The 23,305-nt window shown below is 45.2% G+C and overlaps 1 protein-coding gene across 1 annotated transcript in view; it reads left to right on the top strand.

Annotated features, from left to right (window-relative positions):
- LOC109881607 (b(0,+)-type amino acid transporter 1) overlaps positions 1 to 23,305 on the top strand; it is a 55,424-nt gene that overhangs the window by 16,247 nt on the left and 15,872 nt on the right. Inside the window, exons 3-6 of the mRNA XM_031812847.1 lie at positions 2,344 to 2,484; positions 13,900 to 14,047; positions 21,301 to 21,543; positions 22,130 to 22,255. Of these exons, the coding sequence (XP_031668707.1) occupies positions 2,350 to 2,484; positions 13,900 to 14,047; positions 21,301 to 21,543; positions 22,130 to 22,255 (652 nt within the window). The 5' untranslated portion in view covers positions 2,344 to 2,349. The remainder of the gene's footprint in view (positions 1 to 2,343; positions 2,485 to 13,899; positions 14,048 to 21,300; positions 21,544 to 22,129; positions 22,256 to 23,305) is intronic.

Genomic DNA, 23,305 nt, shown 5'->3' with positions numbered 1-23,305 from the left:
CCAGGGCCTATAGGGAATAGGGTGCTTGCTGGGATACAGACCCTCAGTCTTTAGACCAGGGCCTATAGGGTATAGGGTGCTTGCTGGGATACAGACCCTCAGTTGTGGCTACAGTTACCAGGACAGGTAGTAGGGTGACATCCTGATCCTCTCAACCAGCTTCATGAGGTAGTCACCAGGAATGCATTTCAATTAACAGGTGTGCCTTGTTAAAAGTTAATTTGTGGAATTTCTTTCCTTATTAATGTGTAGGAGCCAATCAGTTGTGTTGTGACAAGGTAGGGGGGGTATACAGAAGTTAGCCCTATTTGCTAAAAGACCAAGTCCATATTATGTCAAGAACAGCTCAAATAAGCAAAGAGAAACAACAGTCCATCATTACTTTAAGACACGAAGGTCAGTCAATACGAAACATTTCAATAACTCTTTATGTTTCTTCAAGTGCAGTCGCGAAAACCATCAAGCGCTATGATGAAACTGGCTCTCATGAGGACCGCCACAGGAAAGGAAGACCCAGAGTTACCTCTGCTGCAGAGGATAAGTTCATTAGAGTTCAGAGGAGACTGGGTGAATCAGGCCTTCGTGGTTGAATTGCTACAAAGAAACCACTTCTAAAGGACACCAATAAAAAGAAGAGACTTGCTTGGGTCAAGAAACACGAGCAATGAACATTAGATTGGTGAAAATCTGTCCTTAGGTCTGATGAGTCCAAATTTGAAATGTTTGGTTCCCACCGCCATGTCTTTCTGAGACGCAGAGTAGGTGAACGGATGATCTCCGCATGTGTGGTTCCCACCGTGAAGCATGGAGGAGGTGGTGTGATGGTGTGGCGGTGCTTTGCTGGTGACGCTGTCAGTGATTTATTTAGAATTCAAGGCACACTTAACCAGCATGGCTACCACAGCATTCTGCAGTGAAATGCCATCCCATCTGTTTTGCGCTTAGTGGTGTTTTTCAACAGCACAATGACCCAACACACCTCCAGGCTGTGTAAGGGCTATTTGACCAAGAAGGAGAGTGATGGATTGCTGCATCAGATGACCTGGCCTCCACAATCACCTGACCTCAACCCAATTGAGATGGTTTGGGATGAGTTGGACCGAAGAGTGAAGGAAAAGCAGCCAATAAGAGCTCAGCATATGTGGGAACTCATTCAAGACAGTCTGAAAAGCTTTATAAATAGAGAATGCCAAGAGAGTAGCTATAAAGGCAAAGGGTGGCTATTTTGAAGAATCTCAAATATAAAATATATTTTGATTTGTTTAACACTTTTTTGGTTACTACCTGATTCCATACGTGTTATTTCATAGTTTTGATGTCTTCACTATTATTCTACAATGTAGAATATAGTAAAAATAAAATGAATAAGTTGTTGGTGTGTCCAAACTTTTGACTGGTACTGTACATCACAGTACATAAAGACCTAAGCAACACAGCATGGTAACAACACAGCATGGTAACAACACAGCATGGCAGCAACACAGCATGGTAACAACACAGCATGGCAGCAACACAGCATGGCAGCAACACAGCATGGCAGCAACACAGCATGGCAGCAACACAGCATGGTAACAACACAGCATGGCAGCAACACAACACGACATAAAGAGAGACCTAAGCAACACAGCATGGCAGCAACACAGCATGGTAACAACACAGCATGGCAGCAACACAGCATGGTAACAACACAGCATGGCAGCAACACAACACGACGTAAAGAGAGACCTAAGCAACACAGCATGGTAACAACACAGCATGGCAGCAACACAACACGACATGAAGAGAGACCTAAGCAACACAGCATGGCAGCAACACAGCAGGCAGCAACACAGCATGGCAGCAACACAACATGGCAGCAACACAGCATGGCAGCAACACAACATGGTAACAACACAGCATGGCAGCAACACAGCATGGCAGCAACACAGCATGGCAGCAACACAGCATGGCAGCAACACAACATGGTAACAACACAGCATGGCAGCAACACAACATGGTAACAACACAGCATGGCAGCAACACAACATGGTAACAACACAGCATGGCAGCAACACAACATGGTAGCAGCACAAAACATGGTACAAACACTGGGCACAGACTACAGCACAAAGGGCAGGAAGGTAGACACAACAATACATCATGCGAAGCAGCCATTAACTGTCATTATGTGTCCATGATTGAGTCTTTGAATGACGGTGAATTGACGAGACCAGGAAGAGAATTGTAATTATGAGACTTCTGTGGTTTGAACTTGGCGTTGTCCTCTTACGTGTTTGTGTGTGTGTGTGTGTGTGTGTGTGTGTGCATGTTTGTGTGCATCTTTGTGTGTGTGTGTGTGAGCAGGGTGACATGGACGAGGGCAGTGTGAGGAAGAGGAAGGACATGTTTAATGGAGGCCCCGCCCCCGACCCAACCTCCAATATGTCTTCCTCCCACTCCAAGCCTGCTGAGGAAGACGTGAAGGCTACCGTGCTACAGAAGGATGTGAGTAATGTAGAGGACAGTATGTGTGTTAGTCTGTCTTCCTCTGTGTGTGTGTGTGTGTATGTGTGTGTGTGTGTGTGTGTGTGTGTGTGTGTGTGTGTGTGTGTGTGTGTGTGTGTGTGTGTGTGTGTGTGTGTGTGTGTGTGTGTGTGTGTGTGTGTGTAATACCAGACAAAAGACCATTTTAAAACCGCCCCACTGCTCATGCCGTGTCTCCAGACATCCCCCAAACAAACAAAAAGTGACTCTCGGAGGGAGATGCACAACTGGTAAATAGTCTCCTTTTAGACGTGTCAGTCAGTCAGGTGGCTGCCGGCAGAGACTTCTAGTGCAGCAACGTTGAAGGGCTCTGGCTGGTATTACTGAGCCAGCTAGAAGGATGAAGGATGAAGATGACGTTAAACGGAGTCTACCTCAGCAGGAGCAAAAACACATACGTTACTCAAAAGTTCTCATAATAACTTTGGTGGTTGGAAAAAGTTCCCAATTGTCATACAAAGTAAAGATACCTTCATAGAAAATGACTCAAGTAAAATACTACTTAAATAAAACTATTTAGTTTTAAATGTACTTAAGTATCAAAAGTAAATGTAATTTCTAAAATATACTTAACTTGTTATGGCAGCAATCCCAATACCGGGATCGATATGACAACTACCAGTGAAAATAGAGGGCGCCAAGTTCAAACCACAGAAGTCTCATAATTACAATTCCTAAAACATACATGTCTTTTATATCATTTTAAAGGTAATCTTGTTGTTAATCCCCACCAAAGTGTCCGATTTCAAATAGGCTTTTCAGTGAAAGCACTTCAAACTATTATGTTAGGTCTCCACCAAACCACAATAAGCCCAGCCATTTTCCAGCGAAATATAGCAGTCACAAAAAGCAGAAATAAAGATCAAATGAATCACTAACCTTTGATGATCTTCATCAGATGACACTCATAGGACTTCATGTTACACAATACATGCATGTTTGGTTTGATAAAGTTCATATTAATATATAAAAAATCAGAGTTTACATTGGCTTATTAGATTCACTAGTTCCAAAAACATCAAGTGATTTTGCATAGCCACATCGTTTCAACAGAAATACTCATCATAAATGTAGATGATAATACATTGAATTATAGATATACCTATAGATATACCTCTCCTTATTATTAATGCAACCGCTGTGTCAGATTTCAAAAAAAGTTTACAGAAAAAGCAACACATGCAATAATCTGAGACGGCGCTCAGAACAGAAGCCAAATTAGCCTTACTTTTGATGAACTTCATCAGAATGCAGTCCAAGGAATCCCAGGTCCACAAGAAATGCTTGATTTGTTCGAAAATGGCCGTTATTTATGTCTAATTAGCTACTTTGGTTAGCGCGTTTGGTAAACAATTCCAAAGTCACAAAGCGCGTCCACTATAACGTGACGAAATGTTCAAAAGTTATGTAACAGTCAGTAGAAACATGTCAAACGAGTGGTGACCATTTCCTGTGTCATTCGACCCCCCTTCACATTAGAGTCATCAGACAAAGTTCTATTGACTATTGACATCTAGTGGAAGGTGTAGGAAGTGAAAACTCATCCATATCTCGCTGTAATTTCAATGAGAGCTTGGTTGAAAATCTGCCACCCCCAGAAATAGAAGAAATACAGGAAGTGGAATTTCTCAGGTTTTTGCAAGCTATATGAGTTCTGTTAAACTCACAGACATAATTCAAACAGTTTTAGAAACTTTAGAGTGTTTTCTATCTAATACTAATAATAATATTCAAATATTAGCAACTATGACTGAGGAACAGGCCATTGAATATGGGCACCTCTGTGCACCTTTCATCCAAGCCCCTGGAGCCATAAGAAGTTTAGGATCAAAAGTCAAAGTATGATTCTTTCAAATGATTTATATTAAGCAAACTAGATAGCATCATTATTATAAATATACGGACAGCCACTCCAACACTCAGACATAATTTACAAACTAAATGCGTTTAGTGAGTCCTCCAGATCAGAGGCAGTAGGGACGACCAGGGATTATTCTCTGTTTAGTGAGTCCTCCAGATCAGAGGCAGTAGGGATGACCAGGGATGTTCTCTGTTTAGTGAGTCCTCCAGATCAGAGGCAGTAGGGATGACCAGGGATGTTCTCTGTTTAGTGAGTCCTCCAGATCAGAGGCAGTAGGGATGACCAGGGATGTTATCTTGATAAGTGTGTGAATTGGACCGTTTCCCTGAAATGCTAATCATTCAAAATGTAACAAGTGCTTAAAGTTGTTAGGGAAAATGTATGGAGTAAAAAGTACATAATTTTCTTTAGGAATGTAGTGAGGTAAAAGTTGTCAAAAATTACAGATACTGTAAGGCTCTGGGTGTAGCTGGTGCAGAGGAGTCAGGTGCAGGACAACAGAGATGAGTAACACAAAGAACTTTACTCAAAATTTCCAAATACATGAAGTAACAACAAGCCCACAAACATTGGACCGAACTTACAATAAAACAATCACGCACAAAAACCATGGGGAAAACAGAGGGTTAAATAATGAACATGTAAATGGGGAATTGAAACCAGGTGTGTAAAACAAAGACAAAACAAATGAAAAATGAAAAGTGGATCAGAGATGGTTAGAAGGCCGGTGACGGTGACCGCCGAACGCCGCCCGAACAAGAAGAGGGACCGACTTCGGCGGAAGTCGTGACAGATATATATATTTTTAAGTATAAAAAATACTTAAGTATTTAAGTACTACTTAAGTTCTTTCCACCACTGACTTTACAAAAAGTTACTGAGACAGACAGTGATGTGGTGCTCAGTGGTGAGGCTTAGACAGAAAGTGATGTAGGAGAAAGCAGAGGAGACCGAGAGGTTAGTAGAGTGGTTCCCAAACTTGAAGTCGGGGCCCCTGGGAGAATCTGCACTAATCTCATCAAACAAGATAAGAAAAAACATAAGATATATTTCATCATGAACATCTCAACAGGACCCATCTTCCCTATAGACCTAAATTACAATACAATCACTGTATGTTACAATATGAACATCTCAACAGGACCTATCTTCCCTATAGACCTGCATTACAATACAATCACTGTATGTTTCAATATGAACATCTCCACAGGACCCATCTTCCCTATAGACCTACATTACAATACAACCACTGTATGTTACAATATGAACATCTCCACAGGACCTATCTTCCCTATAGACCTACATTACAATACAATCACTGTATGTTACAATATGAACATCTCAATAGGACCTATCCTCCCTTTAGACCTACAATGCAATACAACCACTGTATGTTACAATATGAACATCTCAACAGGACCTATCTTCCCTATATACCCACATTACAATACAACTACTGTATGTTACAATATGAACATCTCCACAGGACCTATCCTCCCTACAGACCTACATTACAATACAACCACTGTATGTTACAATATGAACATCTCCACAGGACCTATCCTCCCTATAGACCTACATTAAAATACAACCACTGCATCTGGGACCTTTACCACATCAGATAATAATAAACCAGCTAACAGGCTGTGTTTGTAGATGGACTGAGGTAGGTAGATTGTATAGCTAACAGGCTGTGTGTTTGTAGATGGACTGAGGTAGGTAGATTGTATAGCTAACAGGCCGTGTGTTTGTAGATGGACTGAGGTAGGTAGATTGTATAGCTAACAGGCTGTGTTTGTAGATGGACTGAGGTAGGTAGATTGTATAGCTAACAGGCTGTGTGTTTGTAGATGGACTGAGGTAGGTAGATTGTATAGCTAACAGGCTGTGTTTGTAGATGGACTGAGGTGAATGAACCTACAGCTAACAGGCTGTGTTTGTAGATGGACTGAGGTGAATGAACCTACAGCTAACAGGCTGTGTTTGTAGATGGACTGAGGTGAATGAACCTACAGCTAACAGGCTGTGTTTGTAGATGGACTGAGGTGAATGAACCTACAGCTAACAGGCCGTGTGTTTGTAGATGGACTGAGGTGAATGAACCTACAGCTAACAGGCTGTGTTTGTAGATGGACTGAGGTGAATGAACCTACAGCTAACAGGCTGTGTTTGTAGATGGACTGAGGTGAATGAACCTACAGCTAACAGGCTGTGCTTGTAGATAGACTGAGGTGAATGAACCTACAGCTAACAGGCTGTGTTTGTAGATGGACTGAGGTGAATGAACCTACAGCTAACAGGCTGTGTGTTTGTAGATGGACTGAGGTGAATGAACCTACAGGTAACAGGCTGTGTTTGTAGATGGACTGAGGTGAATGAACCTACAGCTAACAGGCCGTGTGTTTGTAGATGGACTGAGGTGAATGAACCTACAGCTAACAGGCCGTGTGTTTGTAGATGGACTGAGGTGAATGAACCTACAGCTAACAGGCTGTGTTTGTAGATGGACTGAGGTGAATGAACCTACAGCTAACAGGCCGTGTGTTTGTAGATGGACTGAGGTGAATGAACCTACAGCTAACAGGCTGTGTTTGTAGATGGACTGAGGTGAATGAACCTACAGCTAACAGGCTGTGTTTGTAGATAGACTGAGGTGAATGAACCTACAGCTAACAGGCTGTGTTTGTAGATGGACTGAGGTGAATGAACCTACAGCTAACAGGCTGTGTGTTTATAGGTGAATGAACCTACAGCTAACAGGCTGTGTTTGTAGATAGACTGAGGTGAATGAACCTACAGCTAACAGGCTGTGTTTGTAGATGGACTGAGGTGAATGAACCTACAGCTAACAGGCTGTGTGTTTGTAGATGGACTGAGGTGAATGAACCTACAGCTAACAGGCTGTGTTTGTAGATAGACTGAGGTGAATGAACCTACAGCTAACAGGCCGTGTGTTTGTAGATGGACTGAGGTGAATGAACCTACAGGTAACAGGCTGTGTTTGTAGATGGACTGAGGTGAATGAACCTACAGCTAACAGGCCGTGTGTTTGTAGATGGACTGAGGTGAATGAACCTACAGCTAACAGGCCGTGTGTTTGTAGATGGACTGAGGTGAATGAACCTACAGCTAACAGGCTGTGTTTGTAGATGGACTGAGGTGAATGAACCTACAGCTAACAGGCTGTGTTTGTAGATAGACTGAGGTGAATGAACCTACAGCTAACAGGCTGTGTTTGTAGATGGACTGAGGTGAATGAACCTACAGCTAACAGGCTGTGTGTTTATAGGTGAATGAACCTACAGCTAACAGGCTGTGTTTGTAGATGGACTGAGGTGAATGAACCTACAGCTAACAGGCTGTGTTTGTAGATAGACTGAGGTGAATGAACCTACAGCTAACAGGCTGTGTTTGTAGATGGACTGAGGTGAATGAACCTACAGCTAACAGGCTGTGTGTTTATAGGTGAATGAACCTACAGCTAACAGGCTGTGTGTTTATAGGTGAATGAACCTACAGCTAACAGGCTGTGTGTTTATAGGTGAATGAACCTACAGCTAACAGGCCGTGTGTTTATAGGTGAATGAACCTACAGCTAACAGGCTGTGTTTGTAGATAGACTGAGGTGAATGAACCTACAGCTAACAGGCTGTGTTTGTAGATAGACTGAGGTGAATGAACCTACAGCTAACAGGCTGTGTTTGTAGATGGACTGAGGTGAATGAACCTACAGCTAACAGGCTGTGTGTTTATAGGTGAATGAACCTACAGCTAACAGGCTGTGTGTTTATAGGTGAATGAACCTACAGCTAACAGGCTGTGTGTTTATAGGTGAATGAACCTACAGCTAACAGGCCGTGTGTTTATAGGTGAATGAACCTACAGCTAACAGGCTGTGTGTTTATAGGTGAATGAACCTACAGCTAACAGGCTGTGTGTTTATAGGTGAATGAACCTACAGCTAACAGGCTGTGTGTTTATAGGTGAATGAACCTACAGCTAACAGGCTGTGTTTATAGATAGACTGAGGTGAATGAACCTACAGCTAACAGGCTGTGTTTGTAGATGGACTGAGGTGAATGAACCTACAGCTAACAGGCTGTGTGTTTGTAGGTGAATGAACCTACAGCTAACAGGCTGTGTGTTTATAGGTGAATGAACCTACAGCTAACAGGCTGTGTGTTTATAGGTGAATGAACCTATCACCAAAGTGATAATGGCCGGGGTCATTTTTGCTTGTTTGCTGTTCTTCAAATAGCATTTTAGAGATTTTAAATTGTATTGAAATGCAGTAAATGAGCTTCAACATTGTAATTTATGTTTATGTGATCACCCTAATGTGTGTGTCTGACAGAGAGGGAGCCTGAGTAGAGTTTCGCAGCATAGGATCTCCAATGGCTCTCACGATCATTAATGTAATCTGCCAGCCAGCCAGCCAGCCAGCCAGCCCAGAGCAGACAGCTTTAACTACAGTGTCAGCCGGTACCAACCTCTACCCCCCCCCCCCCCCCCGCGTTTTAACCCTGCTGTAGTCTGTTCCACACTCACTGAACTCACTGATCCCAGTGTGTCCCAAGTGGAACCCTAATCCCTGTGTAGAAAACAGGGTGCCATTTCACACGCAGACTCTGTCTCACTGGCTCTCTCTGTCAAAATGATTCCTCTCAGAACAGCAATCTGGGACCTTTTACCACATCACATAATAATAAACCAGACTAGATCAATCTGGGACCTTTACCACATCAGATAATAATAAACCAGAATAGATCAATCTGGGACCTTTACCACATCAGATAATAATAAACCAGACTAGATCAATCTGGGACCTTTACCACATCAGATAATAATAAACCAGACTAGATCAATCTGGGACCTTTACCACATCAGATAATAATAAACCAGACTAGATCAAGCTGGGACCTTTACCACATCAGATAATAATAAACCAGACTAGATCAATCTGGGACCTTTACCACATCAGATAATAATAAACCAGACTAGATCAATCTGGGACCTTTACCACATCAGATAATAATAAACCAGACTAGATCAATCTGGGACCTTTACCACATCAGATAATAATAAACCAGACTAGATCAATCTGGGACTTTTACCACATCAGATAATAATAAACCAGACTAGATCAAGCTGGGACCTTTACCACATCAGATAATAATAAACCAGACTAGATCAATCTGGGACCTTTACCACATCAGATAATAATAAACCAGACTAGATCAATCTGGGACCTTTACCACATCAGATAATAATAAACCAGACTAGATCAATCTGGGACCTTTACCACATCAGATAATAATAAACCAGACTAGATCAAGCTGGGACCTTTACCACCTCAGATAATAATAAACCAGACTAGATCAAGCTGGGACCTTTACCACATCAGATAATAATAAACCAGACAAGATCAATCTGGGACCTTTACCACATCAGATAATAATAAACCAGACTAGATCAATCTGGGACCTTTACCACATCAGATAATAATAAACCAGACTAGATCAATCTGGGACCTTTACCACCTCAGATAATAATAAACCAGACTAGATCAAGCTGGGACCTTTACCACCTCAGATAATAATAAACCAGACTAGATCAATCTGGGACCTTTACCACATCAGATAATAATAAACCAGACTAGATCAATCTGGGACCTTTACCACATCAGATAATAATAAACCAGACAAGATCAATCTGGGACCTTTACCACATCAGATAATAATAAACCAGACTAGATCAATCTGGGACCTTTACCACATCAGATAATAATAAACCAGACTAGATCAATCTGGGACCTTTACCACATCAGATAATAATAAACCAGACTAGATCAATCTGGGACCTTTACCACATCAGATAATAATAAACCAGACTAGATCAATCTGGGACCTTTACCACATCAGATAATAATAAACCAGACTAGATCAAGCTGGGACCTTTACCAAAAACATGTATCCCAATTGTCTGTTTGATAAATCTTTGGGACGTGAAATAGAAACCATTTCTTTGCTTTTCAAATATAACTACAAATGAAGTATGACATTGCATTCTGGTTCCATTCGTGTGATAACTGACCAAGTATGACATTGCATTCTGGTTCCATTCGTGTGATAACTGACCAAGTATGACATTGCATTCTGGTTCCATTCGTGTGATAACTGACCAAGTATGACATTGCATTCTGGTTCCATTCGTGTGATAACTGATCAAGTATGACAATGCATTCTGGTTCCATTCGCGTGATAACTGACCAAGTATGACATTGCATTCTGGTTCCATTCGTGTGATAACTGACCAAGTATGACATTGCATTCTGGTTCCATTCGTGTGATAACTGACCAAGTATGACATTGCATTCTGGTTCCATTCGTGTGATAACTGACCAAGTATGACATTGCATTCTGGTTCCATTCGTGTGAAAACTGACCAAGTATGACTTGCATTCTGGTTCCATTCGTGTGATAACTGACCAAGTATGACTTGCATTCTGGTTCCATTCGTGTGATAACTGACCAAGTATGACATTGCATTCTGGTTCCATTCAAGTGATAACTGACCAAGTATGACATTGCATTCTGGTTCCATTCATGTGATAACTGACCAAGTATGACATTGCATTCTGGTTCCATTCATGTGATAACTGACCAAGTATGACTTGCATTCTGGTTCCATTCGTGTGATAACTGACCAAGTATGACATTGCATTCTGGTTCCATTCGTGTGATAACTGACCAAGTATGACATTGCATTCTGGTTCCATTCGTGTGATAACTGACCAAGTATGACATTGCATTCTGGTTCCATTCGTGTGATAACTGACCAAGTATGACATTGCATTCTGGTTCCATTCGTGTGATAACTGACCAAGTATGACATTGCATTCTGGTTCCATTCGTGTGATAACTGACCAAGTATGACATTGCATTCTGGTTCCATTCGTGTGATAACTGACCAAGTATGACATTGCATTCTGGTTCCATTCATGTGATAACTGACCAAGTATGACATTGCATTCTGGTTCCATTCGTGTGATAACTGACCAAGTATGACATGGCATTCTGGTTCCATTCGTGTGATAACTGACCAAGTATGACATTGCATTCTGGTTCCATTCGTGTGATAACTGACCAAGTATGACATTGCATTCTGGTTCCATTCTTGTGATAACTGACCAAGTATGACATTGCATTCTGGTTCCATTCATGTGATAACTGACCAAGTATGACATTGCATTCTGGTTCCATTCGTGTGATAACTGACCAAGTATGACATTGCATTCTGGTTCCATTCAAGTGATAACTGACCAAGTATGACATTGCATTCTGGTTCCATTCATGTGGTAACTGACCAAGTATGACATTGCATTCTGGTCCCATTCATGTGATAACTGACCAGGTATGACATTGCATTCTGGTTCCATTCGTGTGATAACTGACCAAGTATGACATTGCATTCTGGTTCCATTCAAGTGATAACTGACCAAGTATGACATTGCATTCTGGTTCCATTCATGTGATAACTGACCAAGTATGACATTGCATTCTGGTTCCATTCATGTGATAACTGACCAGGTATGACGTTGCATTCTGGTTCCATTCATGTGATAACTGACCAAGTATGACATTGCATTCTGGTTCCATTCATGTGATAATTGACCAAGTATGACATTGCATTCTGGTTCCATTCATGTGATAACTGACCAAGTATGACATTGCATTCTGGTTCCATTCGTGTGATAACTGACCAAGTATGACATTGCATTCTGGTTCCATTCGTGTGATAACTGACCAAGTATGACATTGCATTCTGGTTCCATTCGTGTGATAACTGACCAAGTATGACATTGCATTCTGGTTCCATTCGTGTGATAACTGACCAAGTATGACATTGCATTCTGGTTCCATTCGTGTGATAACTGACCAAGTATGACATTGCATTCTGGTTCCATTCGTGTGATAACTGACCAAGTATGACATTGCATTCTGGTTCCATTCGTGTGATAACTGACCAAGTATGACAATGCATTCTGGTTCCATTCATGTGATAACTGACCAAGTATGACATTGCATTCTGGTTCCATTCGTGTGATAACTGACCAAGTATGACATTGCATTCTGGTTCCATTCGTGTGATAACTGACCAAGTATGACATTGCATTCTGGTTCCATTCATGTGATAACTGACCAAGTATGACATTGCATTCTGGTTCCATTCGTGTGATAACTGACCAAGTATGACATTGCATTCTGGTTCCATTCGTGTGATAACTGACCAAGTATGACATTGCATTCTGGTTCTATTCGTGTTCTCGCTTGCTACAAGTACATAAGCTACTTGAGTGACCAACATCAATCCTCCTGGCTTGTGTACAAGGCCTTTGTATGGTAGCTGTAAATGTATAGTCCTGTTACAGTGTACAGGGTTACTGAGTGACTCTGACAACAGTATCTGACTGACTGAGGAATGTTAGGAAGCTGTTTACGGGTCAGTACCTCTCAATAGAACTACTGCTTCATTCTGTAGTTTACACCGTGAGGCTCTCAGGAACCCAGGGTCAGTACCTCTCAATAGAACTACTGCTTCATTCTGTAGTTTACACCGTGAGGCTCTCAGGAACCCAGGGTCAGTACCTCTCAATAGAACTACTGCTTCATTCTGTAGTTTACACCGTGAGGCTCTCAGGAACCCAGGGTTAGTACCTCTCAATAGAACTACTGCTTCATTCTGTAGTTTACACCGTGAGGCTCTCAGGAACCCAGGGTCAGTACCTCTCAATAGAACTACCGCATCATTCTGTAGTTTACACCGTGAGGCTCTCAGGAACCCAGGGTCAGTACCTCTCAATAGAACTACTGCTTCATTCTGTAGTTTACACCGTGAGGCTCTCAGGAACCCAGGGTCAGTACCTCTTAATAGAACTACTGCTTCATTCTGTAGTTTACACCGGGAGGCTCTCAGGAACCCAGGGTCAGTACCTCTCAATCAAACTACTGCTTCATTCTGTAGTTTACACCGTGAGGCTCTCAGGAACCCAGGGTCAGTACCTCTCAATAGTTTATTGAGGAATATTCCAGTGATATGTTCAATTGTCACATTTTCCCCTTTTTTTCGCATTCTGACTCTATAGATTCTGAATTTTTTTTGTCCCCTGTGACCTTTGGGGATCTGTGCTTGTCTTACAAACCCCCCTCTAGCTCCTTTCCCGTTAACACACAGACAAATGGTTGGTATCTACGGACTCAGAAGAAACACACCATGTTTAAAAGGGGTTCAGAAGTCCTAAATTACGCCGGCGTGACAGTGGGACTCATTGAGTTAACTACTCACTAACTCACACTACACTGTGTTTATAAACACTATCATGAGCCTGTCAGTCATTGATTGAGTGGTGACACAGGACATAGTTTATTCCATAAAAATAATATATATATATATATCTACCGCCTGTATCACCGTCACAGGAAGTTGTCATAACCACATCCTGTCTCTCTCTGCAGGTGGGCCTTTTGAGTGGGATCTGTCTGATCGTAGGAACCATGATTGGCTCCGGCATCTTCATCTCCCCTAAGGCAGTGCTGCTGGAAACGGGAGCCGTAGGACCTTGTCTGTGTGTCTGGGCCGCCTGCGGGGTGCTAGCTACACTGGGTGAGGACACACACACACAGGCTACAGTGGGTGAGGACATACACATTACCTGATCTGACCTGGGTAATCTCTAACCAGAACCTAAATGACACCATAAACTGAGATAGATAACCAGATTAACCCTATCCTGGGTAATCTCTAACCAGACACTAAATGACACCATAAACTGAGATAGGTTTTCTTGACTAACCCTGTCCTAGGTAATATCTAACCAGTCACTAGTGGTCGGAAAGAATGATAGGATCTCCTAAATCAGGAATGACCAAAGTGAGAAGGGCTCCGTGTGAGAAGGGCCCCGTGTGAGAAGGGCTCCGTGTGAGAAGGGCTCCGTGTGAGAAGGGCTCCGTGTGAGAAGGGCCCCGTGTGAGGAGGGTCCATGTGAGAAGGGCTCGATGTGAGAAGGGCTCCGTGTGAGAAGGGCCCCGTGTGAGAAGGGCCCCGTGTGAGGAGGGTCCATGTGAGAAGGGCTCGATGTGAGAAGGGCCCCGTGTGAGAAGGGCCCCGTGTGAGAAGGGCCCCGTGTGAGAAGGGCCCTGTGTAAGAAGGGCTCCGTGTGAGAAGGGCTCCGTGTGAGAAGGGCCCCGTGTGAGGAGGGTTCCGTGTGAGAAGGGCTCGATGTGAGAAGGGCTCGATGTGAGAAGGGCCCCGTGTGAGAAGGGCCCCGTGTGAGAAGGGCTCCGTGTGAGAAGGGCTCGATGTGAGAAGGGCCCCGTGTGAGGAGGGCTCCGTGTGAGGAGGGTCCATGTGAGGAGGGCCCCGTGTGAGGAGGGCTCTTTGTGAGAAGGGCTCGATGTGAGAAGGGCCCCGTGTGAGGAGGGTTCCGTGTGAGAAGGGCTCGATGTGAGAAGGGCTCGATGTGAGAAGGGCCCCGTGTGAGAAGGGCCCCGTGTGAGAAGGGCTCCGTGTGAGAAGGGCTCGATGTGAGAAGGGCCCCGTGTGAGGAGGGCTCCGTGTGAGAAGGGCCCCGTGTGAGAAGGGCCCCGTGTGAGGAGGGCTCCGTGTGAGGAGGGTCCATGTGAGGAGGGCCCCGTGTGAGGAGGGCTCTTTGTGAGAAGGGCTCGATGTGAGAAGGGCCCCGTGTGAGAAGGGCCCCGTGTGAGGAGGGTCCATGTGAGAAGGGCCCCGTGTGAGGAGGGTCCATGTGAGAAGGGCCCCGTGTAAGGAGGGTCCGTGTGAGAAGGGCTCCGTGTGAGAAGGGCCCCGTGTGAGAAGGGCCCCGTGTGAGAAGGGCTCCGTGTGAGGAGGGCCCCGTGTGAGAAGGGCCCCGTGTGAGGAGGGCCCCGTGTGAGAAGGGCCCCGTGTGAGGAGGGCCACGTGTGAGGAGGGCCACGTGAGAAGGGCTCCGTGTGAGGAGGGTCCATGTGAGAAGGGCCCCGTGTGAGGAGGGCCCCGTGTGAGGAGGGTCCATGTGAGAAGGGCCCCGTGTGAGAAGGGCCCCGTGTGAGAAGGGCTCCGTGTGAGGAGGGTCCATGTGAGAAGGGCCCCGTGTGAGGAGGGCCCCGTGTGAGGAGGGCCCCGTGTGAGGAGGGCCCCGTGTGAGAAGGGCTCCGTGTGAGAAGGGCTCCGTGTGAGAAGGGCTCCGTGTGAGAAGGGCCCCGTGTGAGAAGGGCTCCGTGTGAGAAGGGCTCCGTGTGAGAAGGGCCCCGTGTGAGGAGGGCCCCGTGTGAGAAGGGCCCCGTGTGAGAAGGGCTCCGTGTGAGAAGGGCCCCGTGTGAGAAGGGCCCCGTTTGAGAAGGGCTCCGTGTGAGAAGGGCCCCGTGTGAGAAGGGCTCCGTGTGAGAAGGGCCCCGTGTGAGAAGGGCCCCGTGTGAGAAGGGCTCCGTGTGAGAAGGGCCCCGTGTGAGAAGGGCTCCGTGTGAGAAGGGCCCCGTGTGACAGATATACACAGGCAGTCAGAAAAGCTAAGGCAAGCTTTTTCAAACAGAAATTTGTATCCTGTAGTACCAACTCAAAAAATTTCTGGGACACTGTAAAGTCCATGGAGAATAAGAGCACCTCCTCCCAGCTGCCCACTGCACTGAAGATAGGAAACACTGTCACCACTGATAAATCCACTATAATTGAGAATTTCAATACTCATATTTCTACGGCTGGCCATGCTTTCCACCTGGTTACCCCTACCACGGTCAACTGCCCGGCACCATCCACAGCACCCCGCCAAAGCCCCCACCATTTCTCCTTTACCCAAATCCAGATAGCTGATGTTCTGAAAGAGCTGCAAAATCTGGACCCCTACAAATCAGCTGGGCTAGACAATCTGGACCCCCTCTTTCTAAAATTATCTGCCGAATTTGTTGCAACCCTTTGTTGCAACCCCTTTTACTAGCCTGTTCAACCTCTCCTATTACTAGCCTGTTCAACCTCTCCTATTACTAGCCTGTTCAACCTCTCCTATTACTAGCCTGTTCAACCTCTCCTATTACTAGCCTGTTCAACCTCCCAAAGATTGGAAAGCTGCCGCGGTCATCCCCCTCTTCAAAGGGGGTGACACTCTAGACCCAAACTGCTACAGACTTATATCTATCCTACCCTGTCTTTCTAAGGTTTTCGAAAGCCAAGTCAACAAACAGATTACTGACCATTTCGAATCCCACCATACCTTCTCCGCTATGCAATCTGGTTTCAGAGCTGGTCATGGGTGCACCTCAGCCACACGCTCAAGGTTCTAAACGACATCATAACCGCCATCGATAAGAGACATTACTGTGCCGCCGTATTCATCGACCTGGCCAAGGCTTTCGACTCTGTCAATCACAACATTCTTATTGGCAGACTCGACAGCCTCGGTTTCTCAAATGATTGCCTCGCCTGGTTTAACTACTTCTCTGATAGAGTTCAGTGCGTCAAATTGGAGGGCCTGTTGTCTGGACCTCTGACAGTCTCTATGTGTATACCACAGGGTTCAATTCTCGGGCCGACTTTTTTCTGTATACATCAATGATGTTGCTCTTGCTGCTGGTGATTCTCTGATCCACCTCTACGCAGACGACACCATTCTGTATACTTCTGGCCCCTCCTTGGACACTGTGTTAACTAATCTCCAGACGAGCTTCAATGCCATACAACTCTCCTTCCGTGGCCTCCAACAGCTCTTAAACGCAAGTAAAACTAAATGCATGCTATTCAATCAATCACTGCCCGCACCTGCTCGCCCGTCCAGCATCACTACTCTGGACGGCTCTGACTTAGAATACGTGGACAACTACAAATACCTGGGTGTCTGGTTAGACTGTAAACTCTCCTTCCAGACTCACATTAAGCATCTCCAGTCCAAAATTAAATCTAGAATCGGCTTCCTATATCGCAACAAAGCATCCTTCACTCGTAAAACTGACCATCCTACCGATCCTCGACTTCGGTGATGTCATCTATAAAATAGCCTCCAACACTCTACTCAACAAACTGGATGCAGTCTATCACAGTGCCATCCGTTTTGTCACCAAAGCCCCATCACTACCCACCATTGCGACCTGTACTCTCTCGTTGGTAGGCCCTCGCTTCATACTCGTCGCCAAACCCACTGGCTACAGGTTATCTACAAGTCTCTGCTTGGTAAAGCCCCGCCTTATCTCAGCTCGCTGGTCACCATAGCAGCACTCGCTCCTGCAGGTATATCTCACTTGTCACCCCCAAAACCAATTCTTCCTTTGGTCGTCTTTCCTTACAGTTCTCTGCTGCCCAAAATCTCTGAAGCTGGAGACACACATCTCCTCCCTCACTAGCTTTAAGCACCAGCTGTCAGAGCAGCTTAAAGATCACTGCACCTGTACATAGCCCATCTGTAAACAGCCCATCTATCTATCTACCTCATCCCCATACTGGTATTTATTTATTTATTTAGCTTCTTTGCACCTGAGTATCTCTACCTGCACATTCATCTTCTGCCGATCTACCATTCCAGTGTTTAATTGCTATATTGTAATTACTTCGCCACCATGGCCTATTTATTTCCTTAACTTACCTCATTTGCAGTCACTGTATATAGACTTTTTGTTTTATTTTGTTCTACTGTATTATTGACTGTATGTTTTGTTTATTCCATGTGTAACTCTGTGTTGTTGTATGTGTCGAACTGCTTTGCTTTATCTTGGACAGGTCGCAGTTGTAAATGACAACTTGTTCTCAACTAACCTACCTGGTTAAATAAAGGTGAAATAAAATAAAATAAATACAAAATTAAGAGGCTAGGAGGGAATTCCTCTCCCAACATGAACCCTGCTGAGTTATGATGAGTCTAGGAGGGAATTCCTCTCCCAACATGAACCCTGCTGAGTTATGATGAGTCTAGGAGGGAATTCCTCTCCCAACATGAACCCTGCTGAGTTATGATGAGTCTAGGAGGGAATTCCTCTCCCAACATGAACCCTGCTGAGTTATGATGAGTCTAGGAGGGAATTCCTCTCCCAACATGAACCCTGCTGAGTTATGATGAGTCTAGGAGGGAATTCCTCTCCCAACATGAACCCTGCTGAGTTATTAAGAGGCTAGGAGGGAATTCCTCTCACAACATGAACCCTGCTGAGTTATGATGAGTCTAGGAGGGAATTCCTCTCCCAACATGAACCCTGCTGAGTTATTAAGAGGCTAGGAGGGAATTCCTCTCCCAACATGAACCCTGCTGGGCTCTGACCAGCTACTGGTTAACGTCTGTCACTAGTGCAGGGCTCTGACCAGGTACTGGTTAACGTCTGTCACTAGTGCAGGGCTCTGACCAGCTACTGGTTAACGTCTGTCACTAGTGCAGGGCTCTGACCAGCTACTGGTTAACGTCTGTCACTAGTGCAGGGCTCTGACCAGGTACTGGTTAACGTCTATCACTAGTGCAGGGCTCTGACCAGCTACTGGTTAACGTCTGTCACTAGTGCAGGGCTGTTATTCCCAGTGTCTATGGGTTTTCACTTTTTCTCTTTTCCAAAAATGGCGCCGGAACAGAAGGCAGATGTTTTACGTGCCCCAAACCGATAGTTTTTTTTGTTTGTTTATCTGCGTTGTTTGTAACTTATTTTTGACATAATGCTGCCGCTACCATCTCTTATGACCGAAAATAACCTCTAGACATCAGAACTGTGATTTACTCACCATGGACAGAATCCTTTTTCTTCTTTCACGACTCTGACGAGGCGGAGGATATACGGCTCCCTCGGTAACAGGCCCCGACCCACATGAAGAGGAGGCGGAGAGAGGCCGGAGGGCGGGCTGCCTTCTGAGGAGTAGGAGGTGATCGAATAAACCCCCACTCCCCTCAATTCTGCTTGCAAACATGCAATCTTTGGCCAATAAAATGGACGAGTTATTGGGAGGATTAAACTACCAATGGGAAATTAAAAACTGTAACATCTTATGCTTCACGGAGTCGCGGCTGAAAGACGGCCACATCAACATACAGCTGGCTGGTTATACGCTGTACCGGCAGGATAGAACAGCTGGCTGGTTATACGCTGTACCGGCAGGATAGAACAGCTGGCTGGTTATACGCTGTACCGGCAGGATAGAACAGCTGGCTGGTTATACGCTGTACCGGCAGGATAGAACAGCTGGCTGGTTATACGCTGTACCGGCAGGATAGAACAGCTGGCTGGTTATACGCTGTACCGGCAGGATAGAACAGCTGGCTGGTTATACGCTGTACCGGCAGGATAGAACAGCTGGCTGGTTATACGCTGTACCGGCAGGATAGAACAGCTGGCTGGTTATACGCTGTACCGGCAGGATAGAACAGCTGGCTGGTTATACGCTGTACCGGCAGGATAGAACAGCTGGCTGGTTATACGCTGTACCGGCAGGATAGAACAGCTGGCTGGTTATACGCTGTACCGGCAGGATAGAACAGCTGGCTGGTTATACGCTGTACCGGCAGGATAGAACAGCTGGCTGGTTATACGCTGTACCGGCAGGATAGAACAGCGGGCTGGTTATACGCTGTACCGGCAGGATAGAACAGCGGGCTGGTTATACGCTGTACCGGCAGGATAGAACAGCTGGCTGGTTATACGCTGTACCGGCAGGATAGAACAGCTGGCTGGTTATACGCTGTACCGGCAGGATAGAACAGCGGGCTGGTTATACGCTGTACCGGCAGGATAGAACAGCGGGCTGGTTATACGCTGTACCGGCAGGATAGAACAGCGGGCTGATTATACGCTGTACCGGCAGGATAGAACAGCGGGCTGGTTATACGCTGTACCGGCAGGATAGAACAGCGGCATCTGGTAAAGCAAGGGGCGGCGGACTATGTATTTTTGTAAACAACAGCTGGTGCACGATATCTAAGGACGTCTCGAGTCATTGCTCACCCGAGGTAGAGTTTCTCATGATAAGCTGCAGACCTATATTCTTTGTAGCTGTTTACATACCACCACAGTCAGAGGCTGGCACCAAGAAAGCATTGATTGAGCTGTATTCCGCCATAAGCAAACAAGAAATTGCTCACCAAGAGGCGGTGCTCCTAGTGGCCTGGGACTTTAATGCAGGGAAACTTAAATCATTTTTACCTAATTTCTATCAACATGTTAAATGTGCAATTGGCTTCATCATTGGCTTCATCAATAAGTGCATCGATGACATTGTCCCCACAGTGACAGTACTTACATACCCCAACCAGAAACAAAGAATTACAGGCAACCTCCGCACTGAGCTAAAGGGTAGAGCTGCCGCTTTCAAGGAGTGGGACTCTAACCCGGAAGCTTATAAGAAATCCTGCAGGGCCTGCAAACCATGACAGACTACAAAGGGAAGCACAGCCGAGAGCTGCCCAGTGACACAAGCCTACCGGACGAGCTAAACTACTTCTATGCTCGCTTGGGAGGTAAATAACACTGAAACATGCATGAGAGCACCAGCTATACTGGAAGACTGTGTGATCACGCTCTTCGCAGCTGATGTGAGTAAGACCTTTAGAACGGTCAACATTCACTCCTGAACATCTAGTCAAATGGCTACCCAGACTATCCACATTGATCCCCCTCCCCTCTCCACACCATTTAAAAAAAAACTGCACTGTCGGTTAGGGGCTCGTAAGTAAAGATTTTACTGCGCATGTGACTAATAACATTTGATTTGATTGATCAATTAAGACCTAGACAACCAGGTGAGTTCCTAACATGTGAAATAAGACCTAGATAACCAGGTGAGTTCCTAACTAGTCAATTAAGACCTAGACAACCATGTGAAAGGAAATCCCCTGAAGGAAATCCCCTGAAGCAGGACTAGTGTCAGCTAACTGCCTGTCTCTGAGCCTGCCTGTCTGCCTGCAGGGGCGCTGTGCTACGCGGAGCTGGGCACCATGATCACTAAGTCTGGAGGCGAATACCCATACCTGATGGAGGCCTTTGGGTCAGTGATGGCCTACCTCTACTCATGGAGCACCATCATGGTCCTAAAGCCCTCCTCCTTCGCCATCATCGCCCTGAGCTTCGCAGAGTATGCCTCCACGCCGTTCTACCCAGGATGCACTCCTCCCATTGTGGTCACCAAGTGCCTGGCTGCAGCGTGCATATGTGAGTGTAAATAGTTCTATAATTATGAAAAATCCCAATAGAAAACAATTGGCATGCACTTCCTGAATGGACTTAATTAAAACCATGGCTCTATCTCAATTTTCTTTCCAATCATATTGGAGGAGAAGATCCAAGGTCCCTCCCCTCTGACCTTCTTCTCCAATGCCTTTTGAGAAGAGAGGATGCCTGGGATCGAGTAAAGATTCATTAAAAAAAGTCATGGCTTGGCCCCCACCGTCCTCTTCCTGCCTTGTGTTCTCCTCCTCCTCCTCTTCCCCTTTTCTCCTCCTCCTCCTTCTCTTCCTCCCGCCTCCTCCGCCTCCTGCTCCTCTAGTATCCTAGATACCATCAACTGTTGTTGTTCACTTGAGCAAGGCTCTTAACCCCTAAACTGCTCACTAGGCTTTCAACCCCTATACTGATCCCAAGGCACTACACTAGTTCTGTACTGCCCATTGTTCCAGCCTTGTGTGTGTGTGTGTGTGTGTGTGTCAGAGTGGTTGACTACAACAGAAGACCAACTTCTGTCTCGAATGGATTAATACAATATTCCTCCTCTTCTTCCTTCCTCTTCCTCCCCCTCCAGTTATGATCGTGTTGGTGAACTGTCTCAGTGTGAAGCTAGCCAGCTATGTCCAGAACTTCTTCACTGCAGCCAAGCTTCTCATCATCCTGGTCATCATAGTGGCGGGCATCGTCCTCTTGGCACAAGGTTGGTACTTTACACATTCTGTCTGCCTGCCAAATGACACCCTATTCCCTATATAGTGCACTACTTTAGACCAGAGCCCTATGGCACCCTATTCCCTATATATAGTGCACTACTTTAGACCAGAGCCCTATTCACCAATATAGTACAGTCATGGCCAAAAGTTTTGAGAATTAAACAAATATTACGTTTCACAAAGTTTGCTGCTTCAGTGTCTTTAGATAATATTGCCAGACGTTACTATGGAATACTGAAGTATAATTACAAGCATTTCATAAGTGTCAAAGGATTTTATTGACAATTACATGAAGTTGATGCAAAGAGTCAATATTTGCAGTGTTGAACATTCTTTTTCAAGACCTCTGCAATCTGCCCTGGCATGCTGTCAATTAACTTCTGGGCCACATCCTGACTGATGGCAGCCCATTCTTTCCTAATCGATGCTTGGAGTTTGTCAGAATTTGTGGGTTTTGGTTTGTCCACCCGCCTCTTAAAGATTGACCACAATTGGGATTATGGTCTGGGGAGTTTCCTGGCCATGGACCCAAAATATTGATGTTTTGTTCCCAGAGACACTTAGTTATCACTTTTGCCTTATGGAAAGGTGTCCATCATGCTAGAAAAGGCATGGTTAGTCACCAAACTGTTCTGGATGGTTGGGAGAAGTTGCTCTCGGAGGATGTGTAGGTACCATTCTTTATTCATGGCTGTGTTCTTGGGCAAAATTGTGAGTGAGCCCACTCCCTGAGAAGCAACCCCACACATGGGGTGAGAAGCAACCCCACACATGAATGGTCTCAGGATGCTTTACTGTTGGCATGACACAGGACTGATGGTAGCGCTCACCTTGTCTTCTCCAGTCAAGCTTTTTCCGGATGCCCCAAACAATCGGAAAGGGGATTCATCAGGGAAAATGACTTTACCCCAGTCCTCAGCAGTCCAATCCCTGTACCTTTTGCAAAATATCAGTTTGTCCCTGATGTTTTTCCTGGAGAGAAGTGGCTTCTTTGCTGCCCTTCTTGACACCAGGCCATCCTCCAAAAGTCTTCGGCT

Source organism: Oncorhynchus kisutch, unplaced genomic scaffold (assembly GCF_002021735.2).
Source record: "Oncorhynchus kisutch isolate 150728-3 unplaced genomic scaffold, Okis_V2 Okis03b-Okis08b_hom, whole genome shotgun sequence".
NCBI lineage: Eukaryota > Metazoa > Chordata > Actinopteri > Salmoniformes > Salmonidae > Oncorhynchus > Oncorhynchus kisutch.
This window is presented reverse-complemented; position numbering and strand designations above follow the sequence as displayed.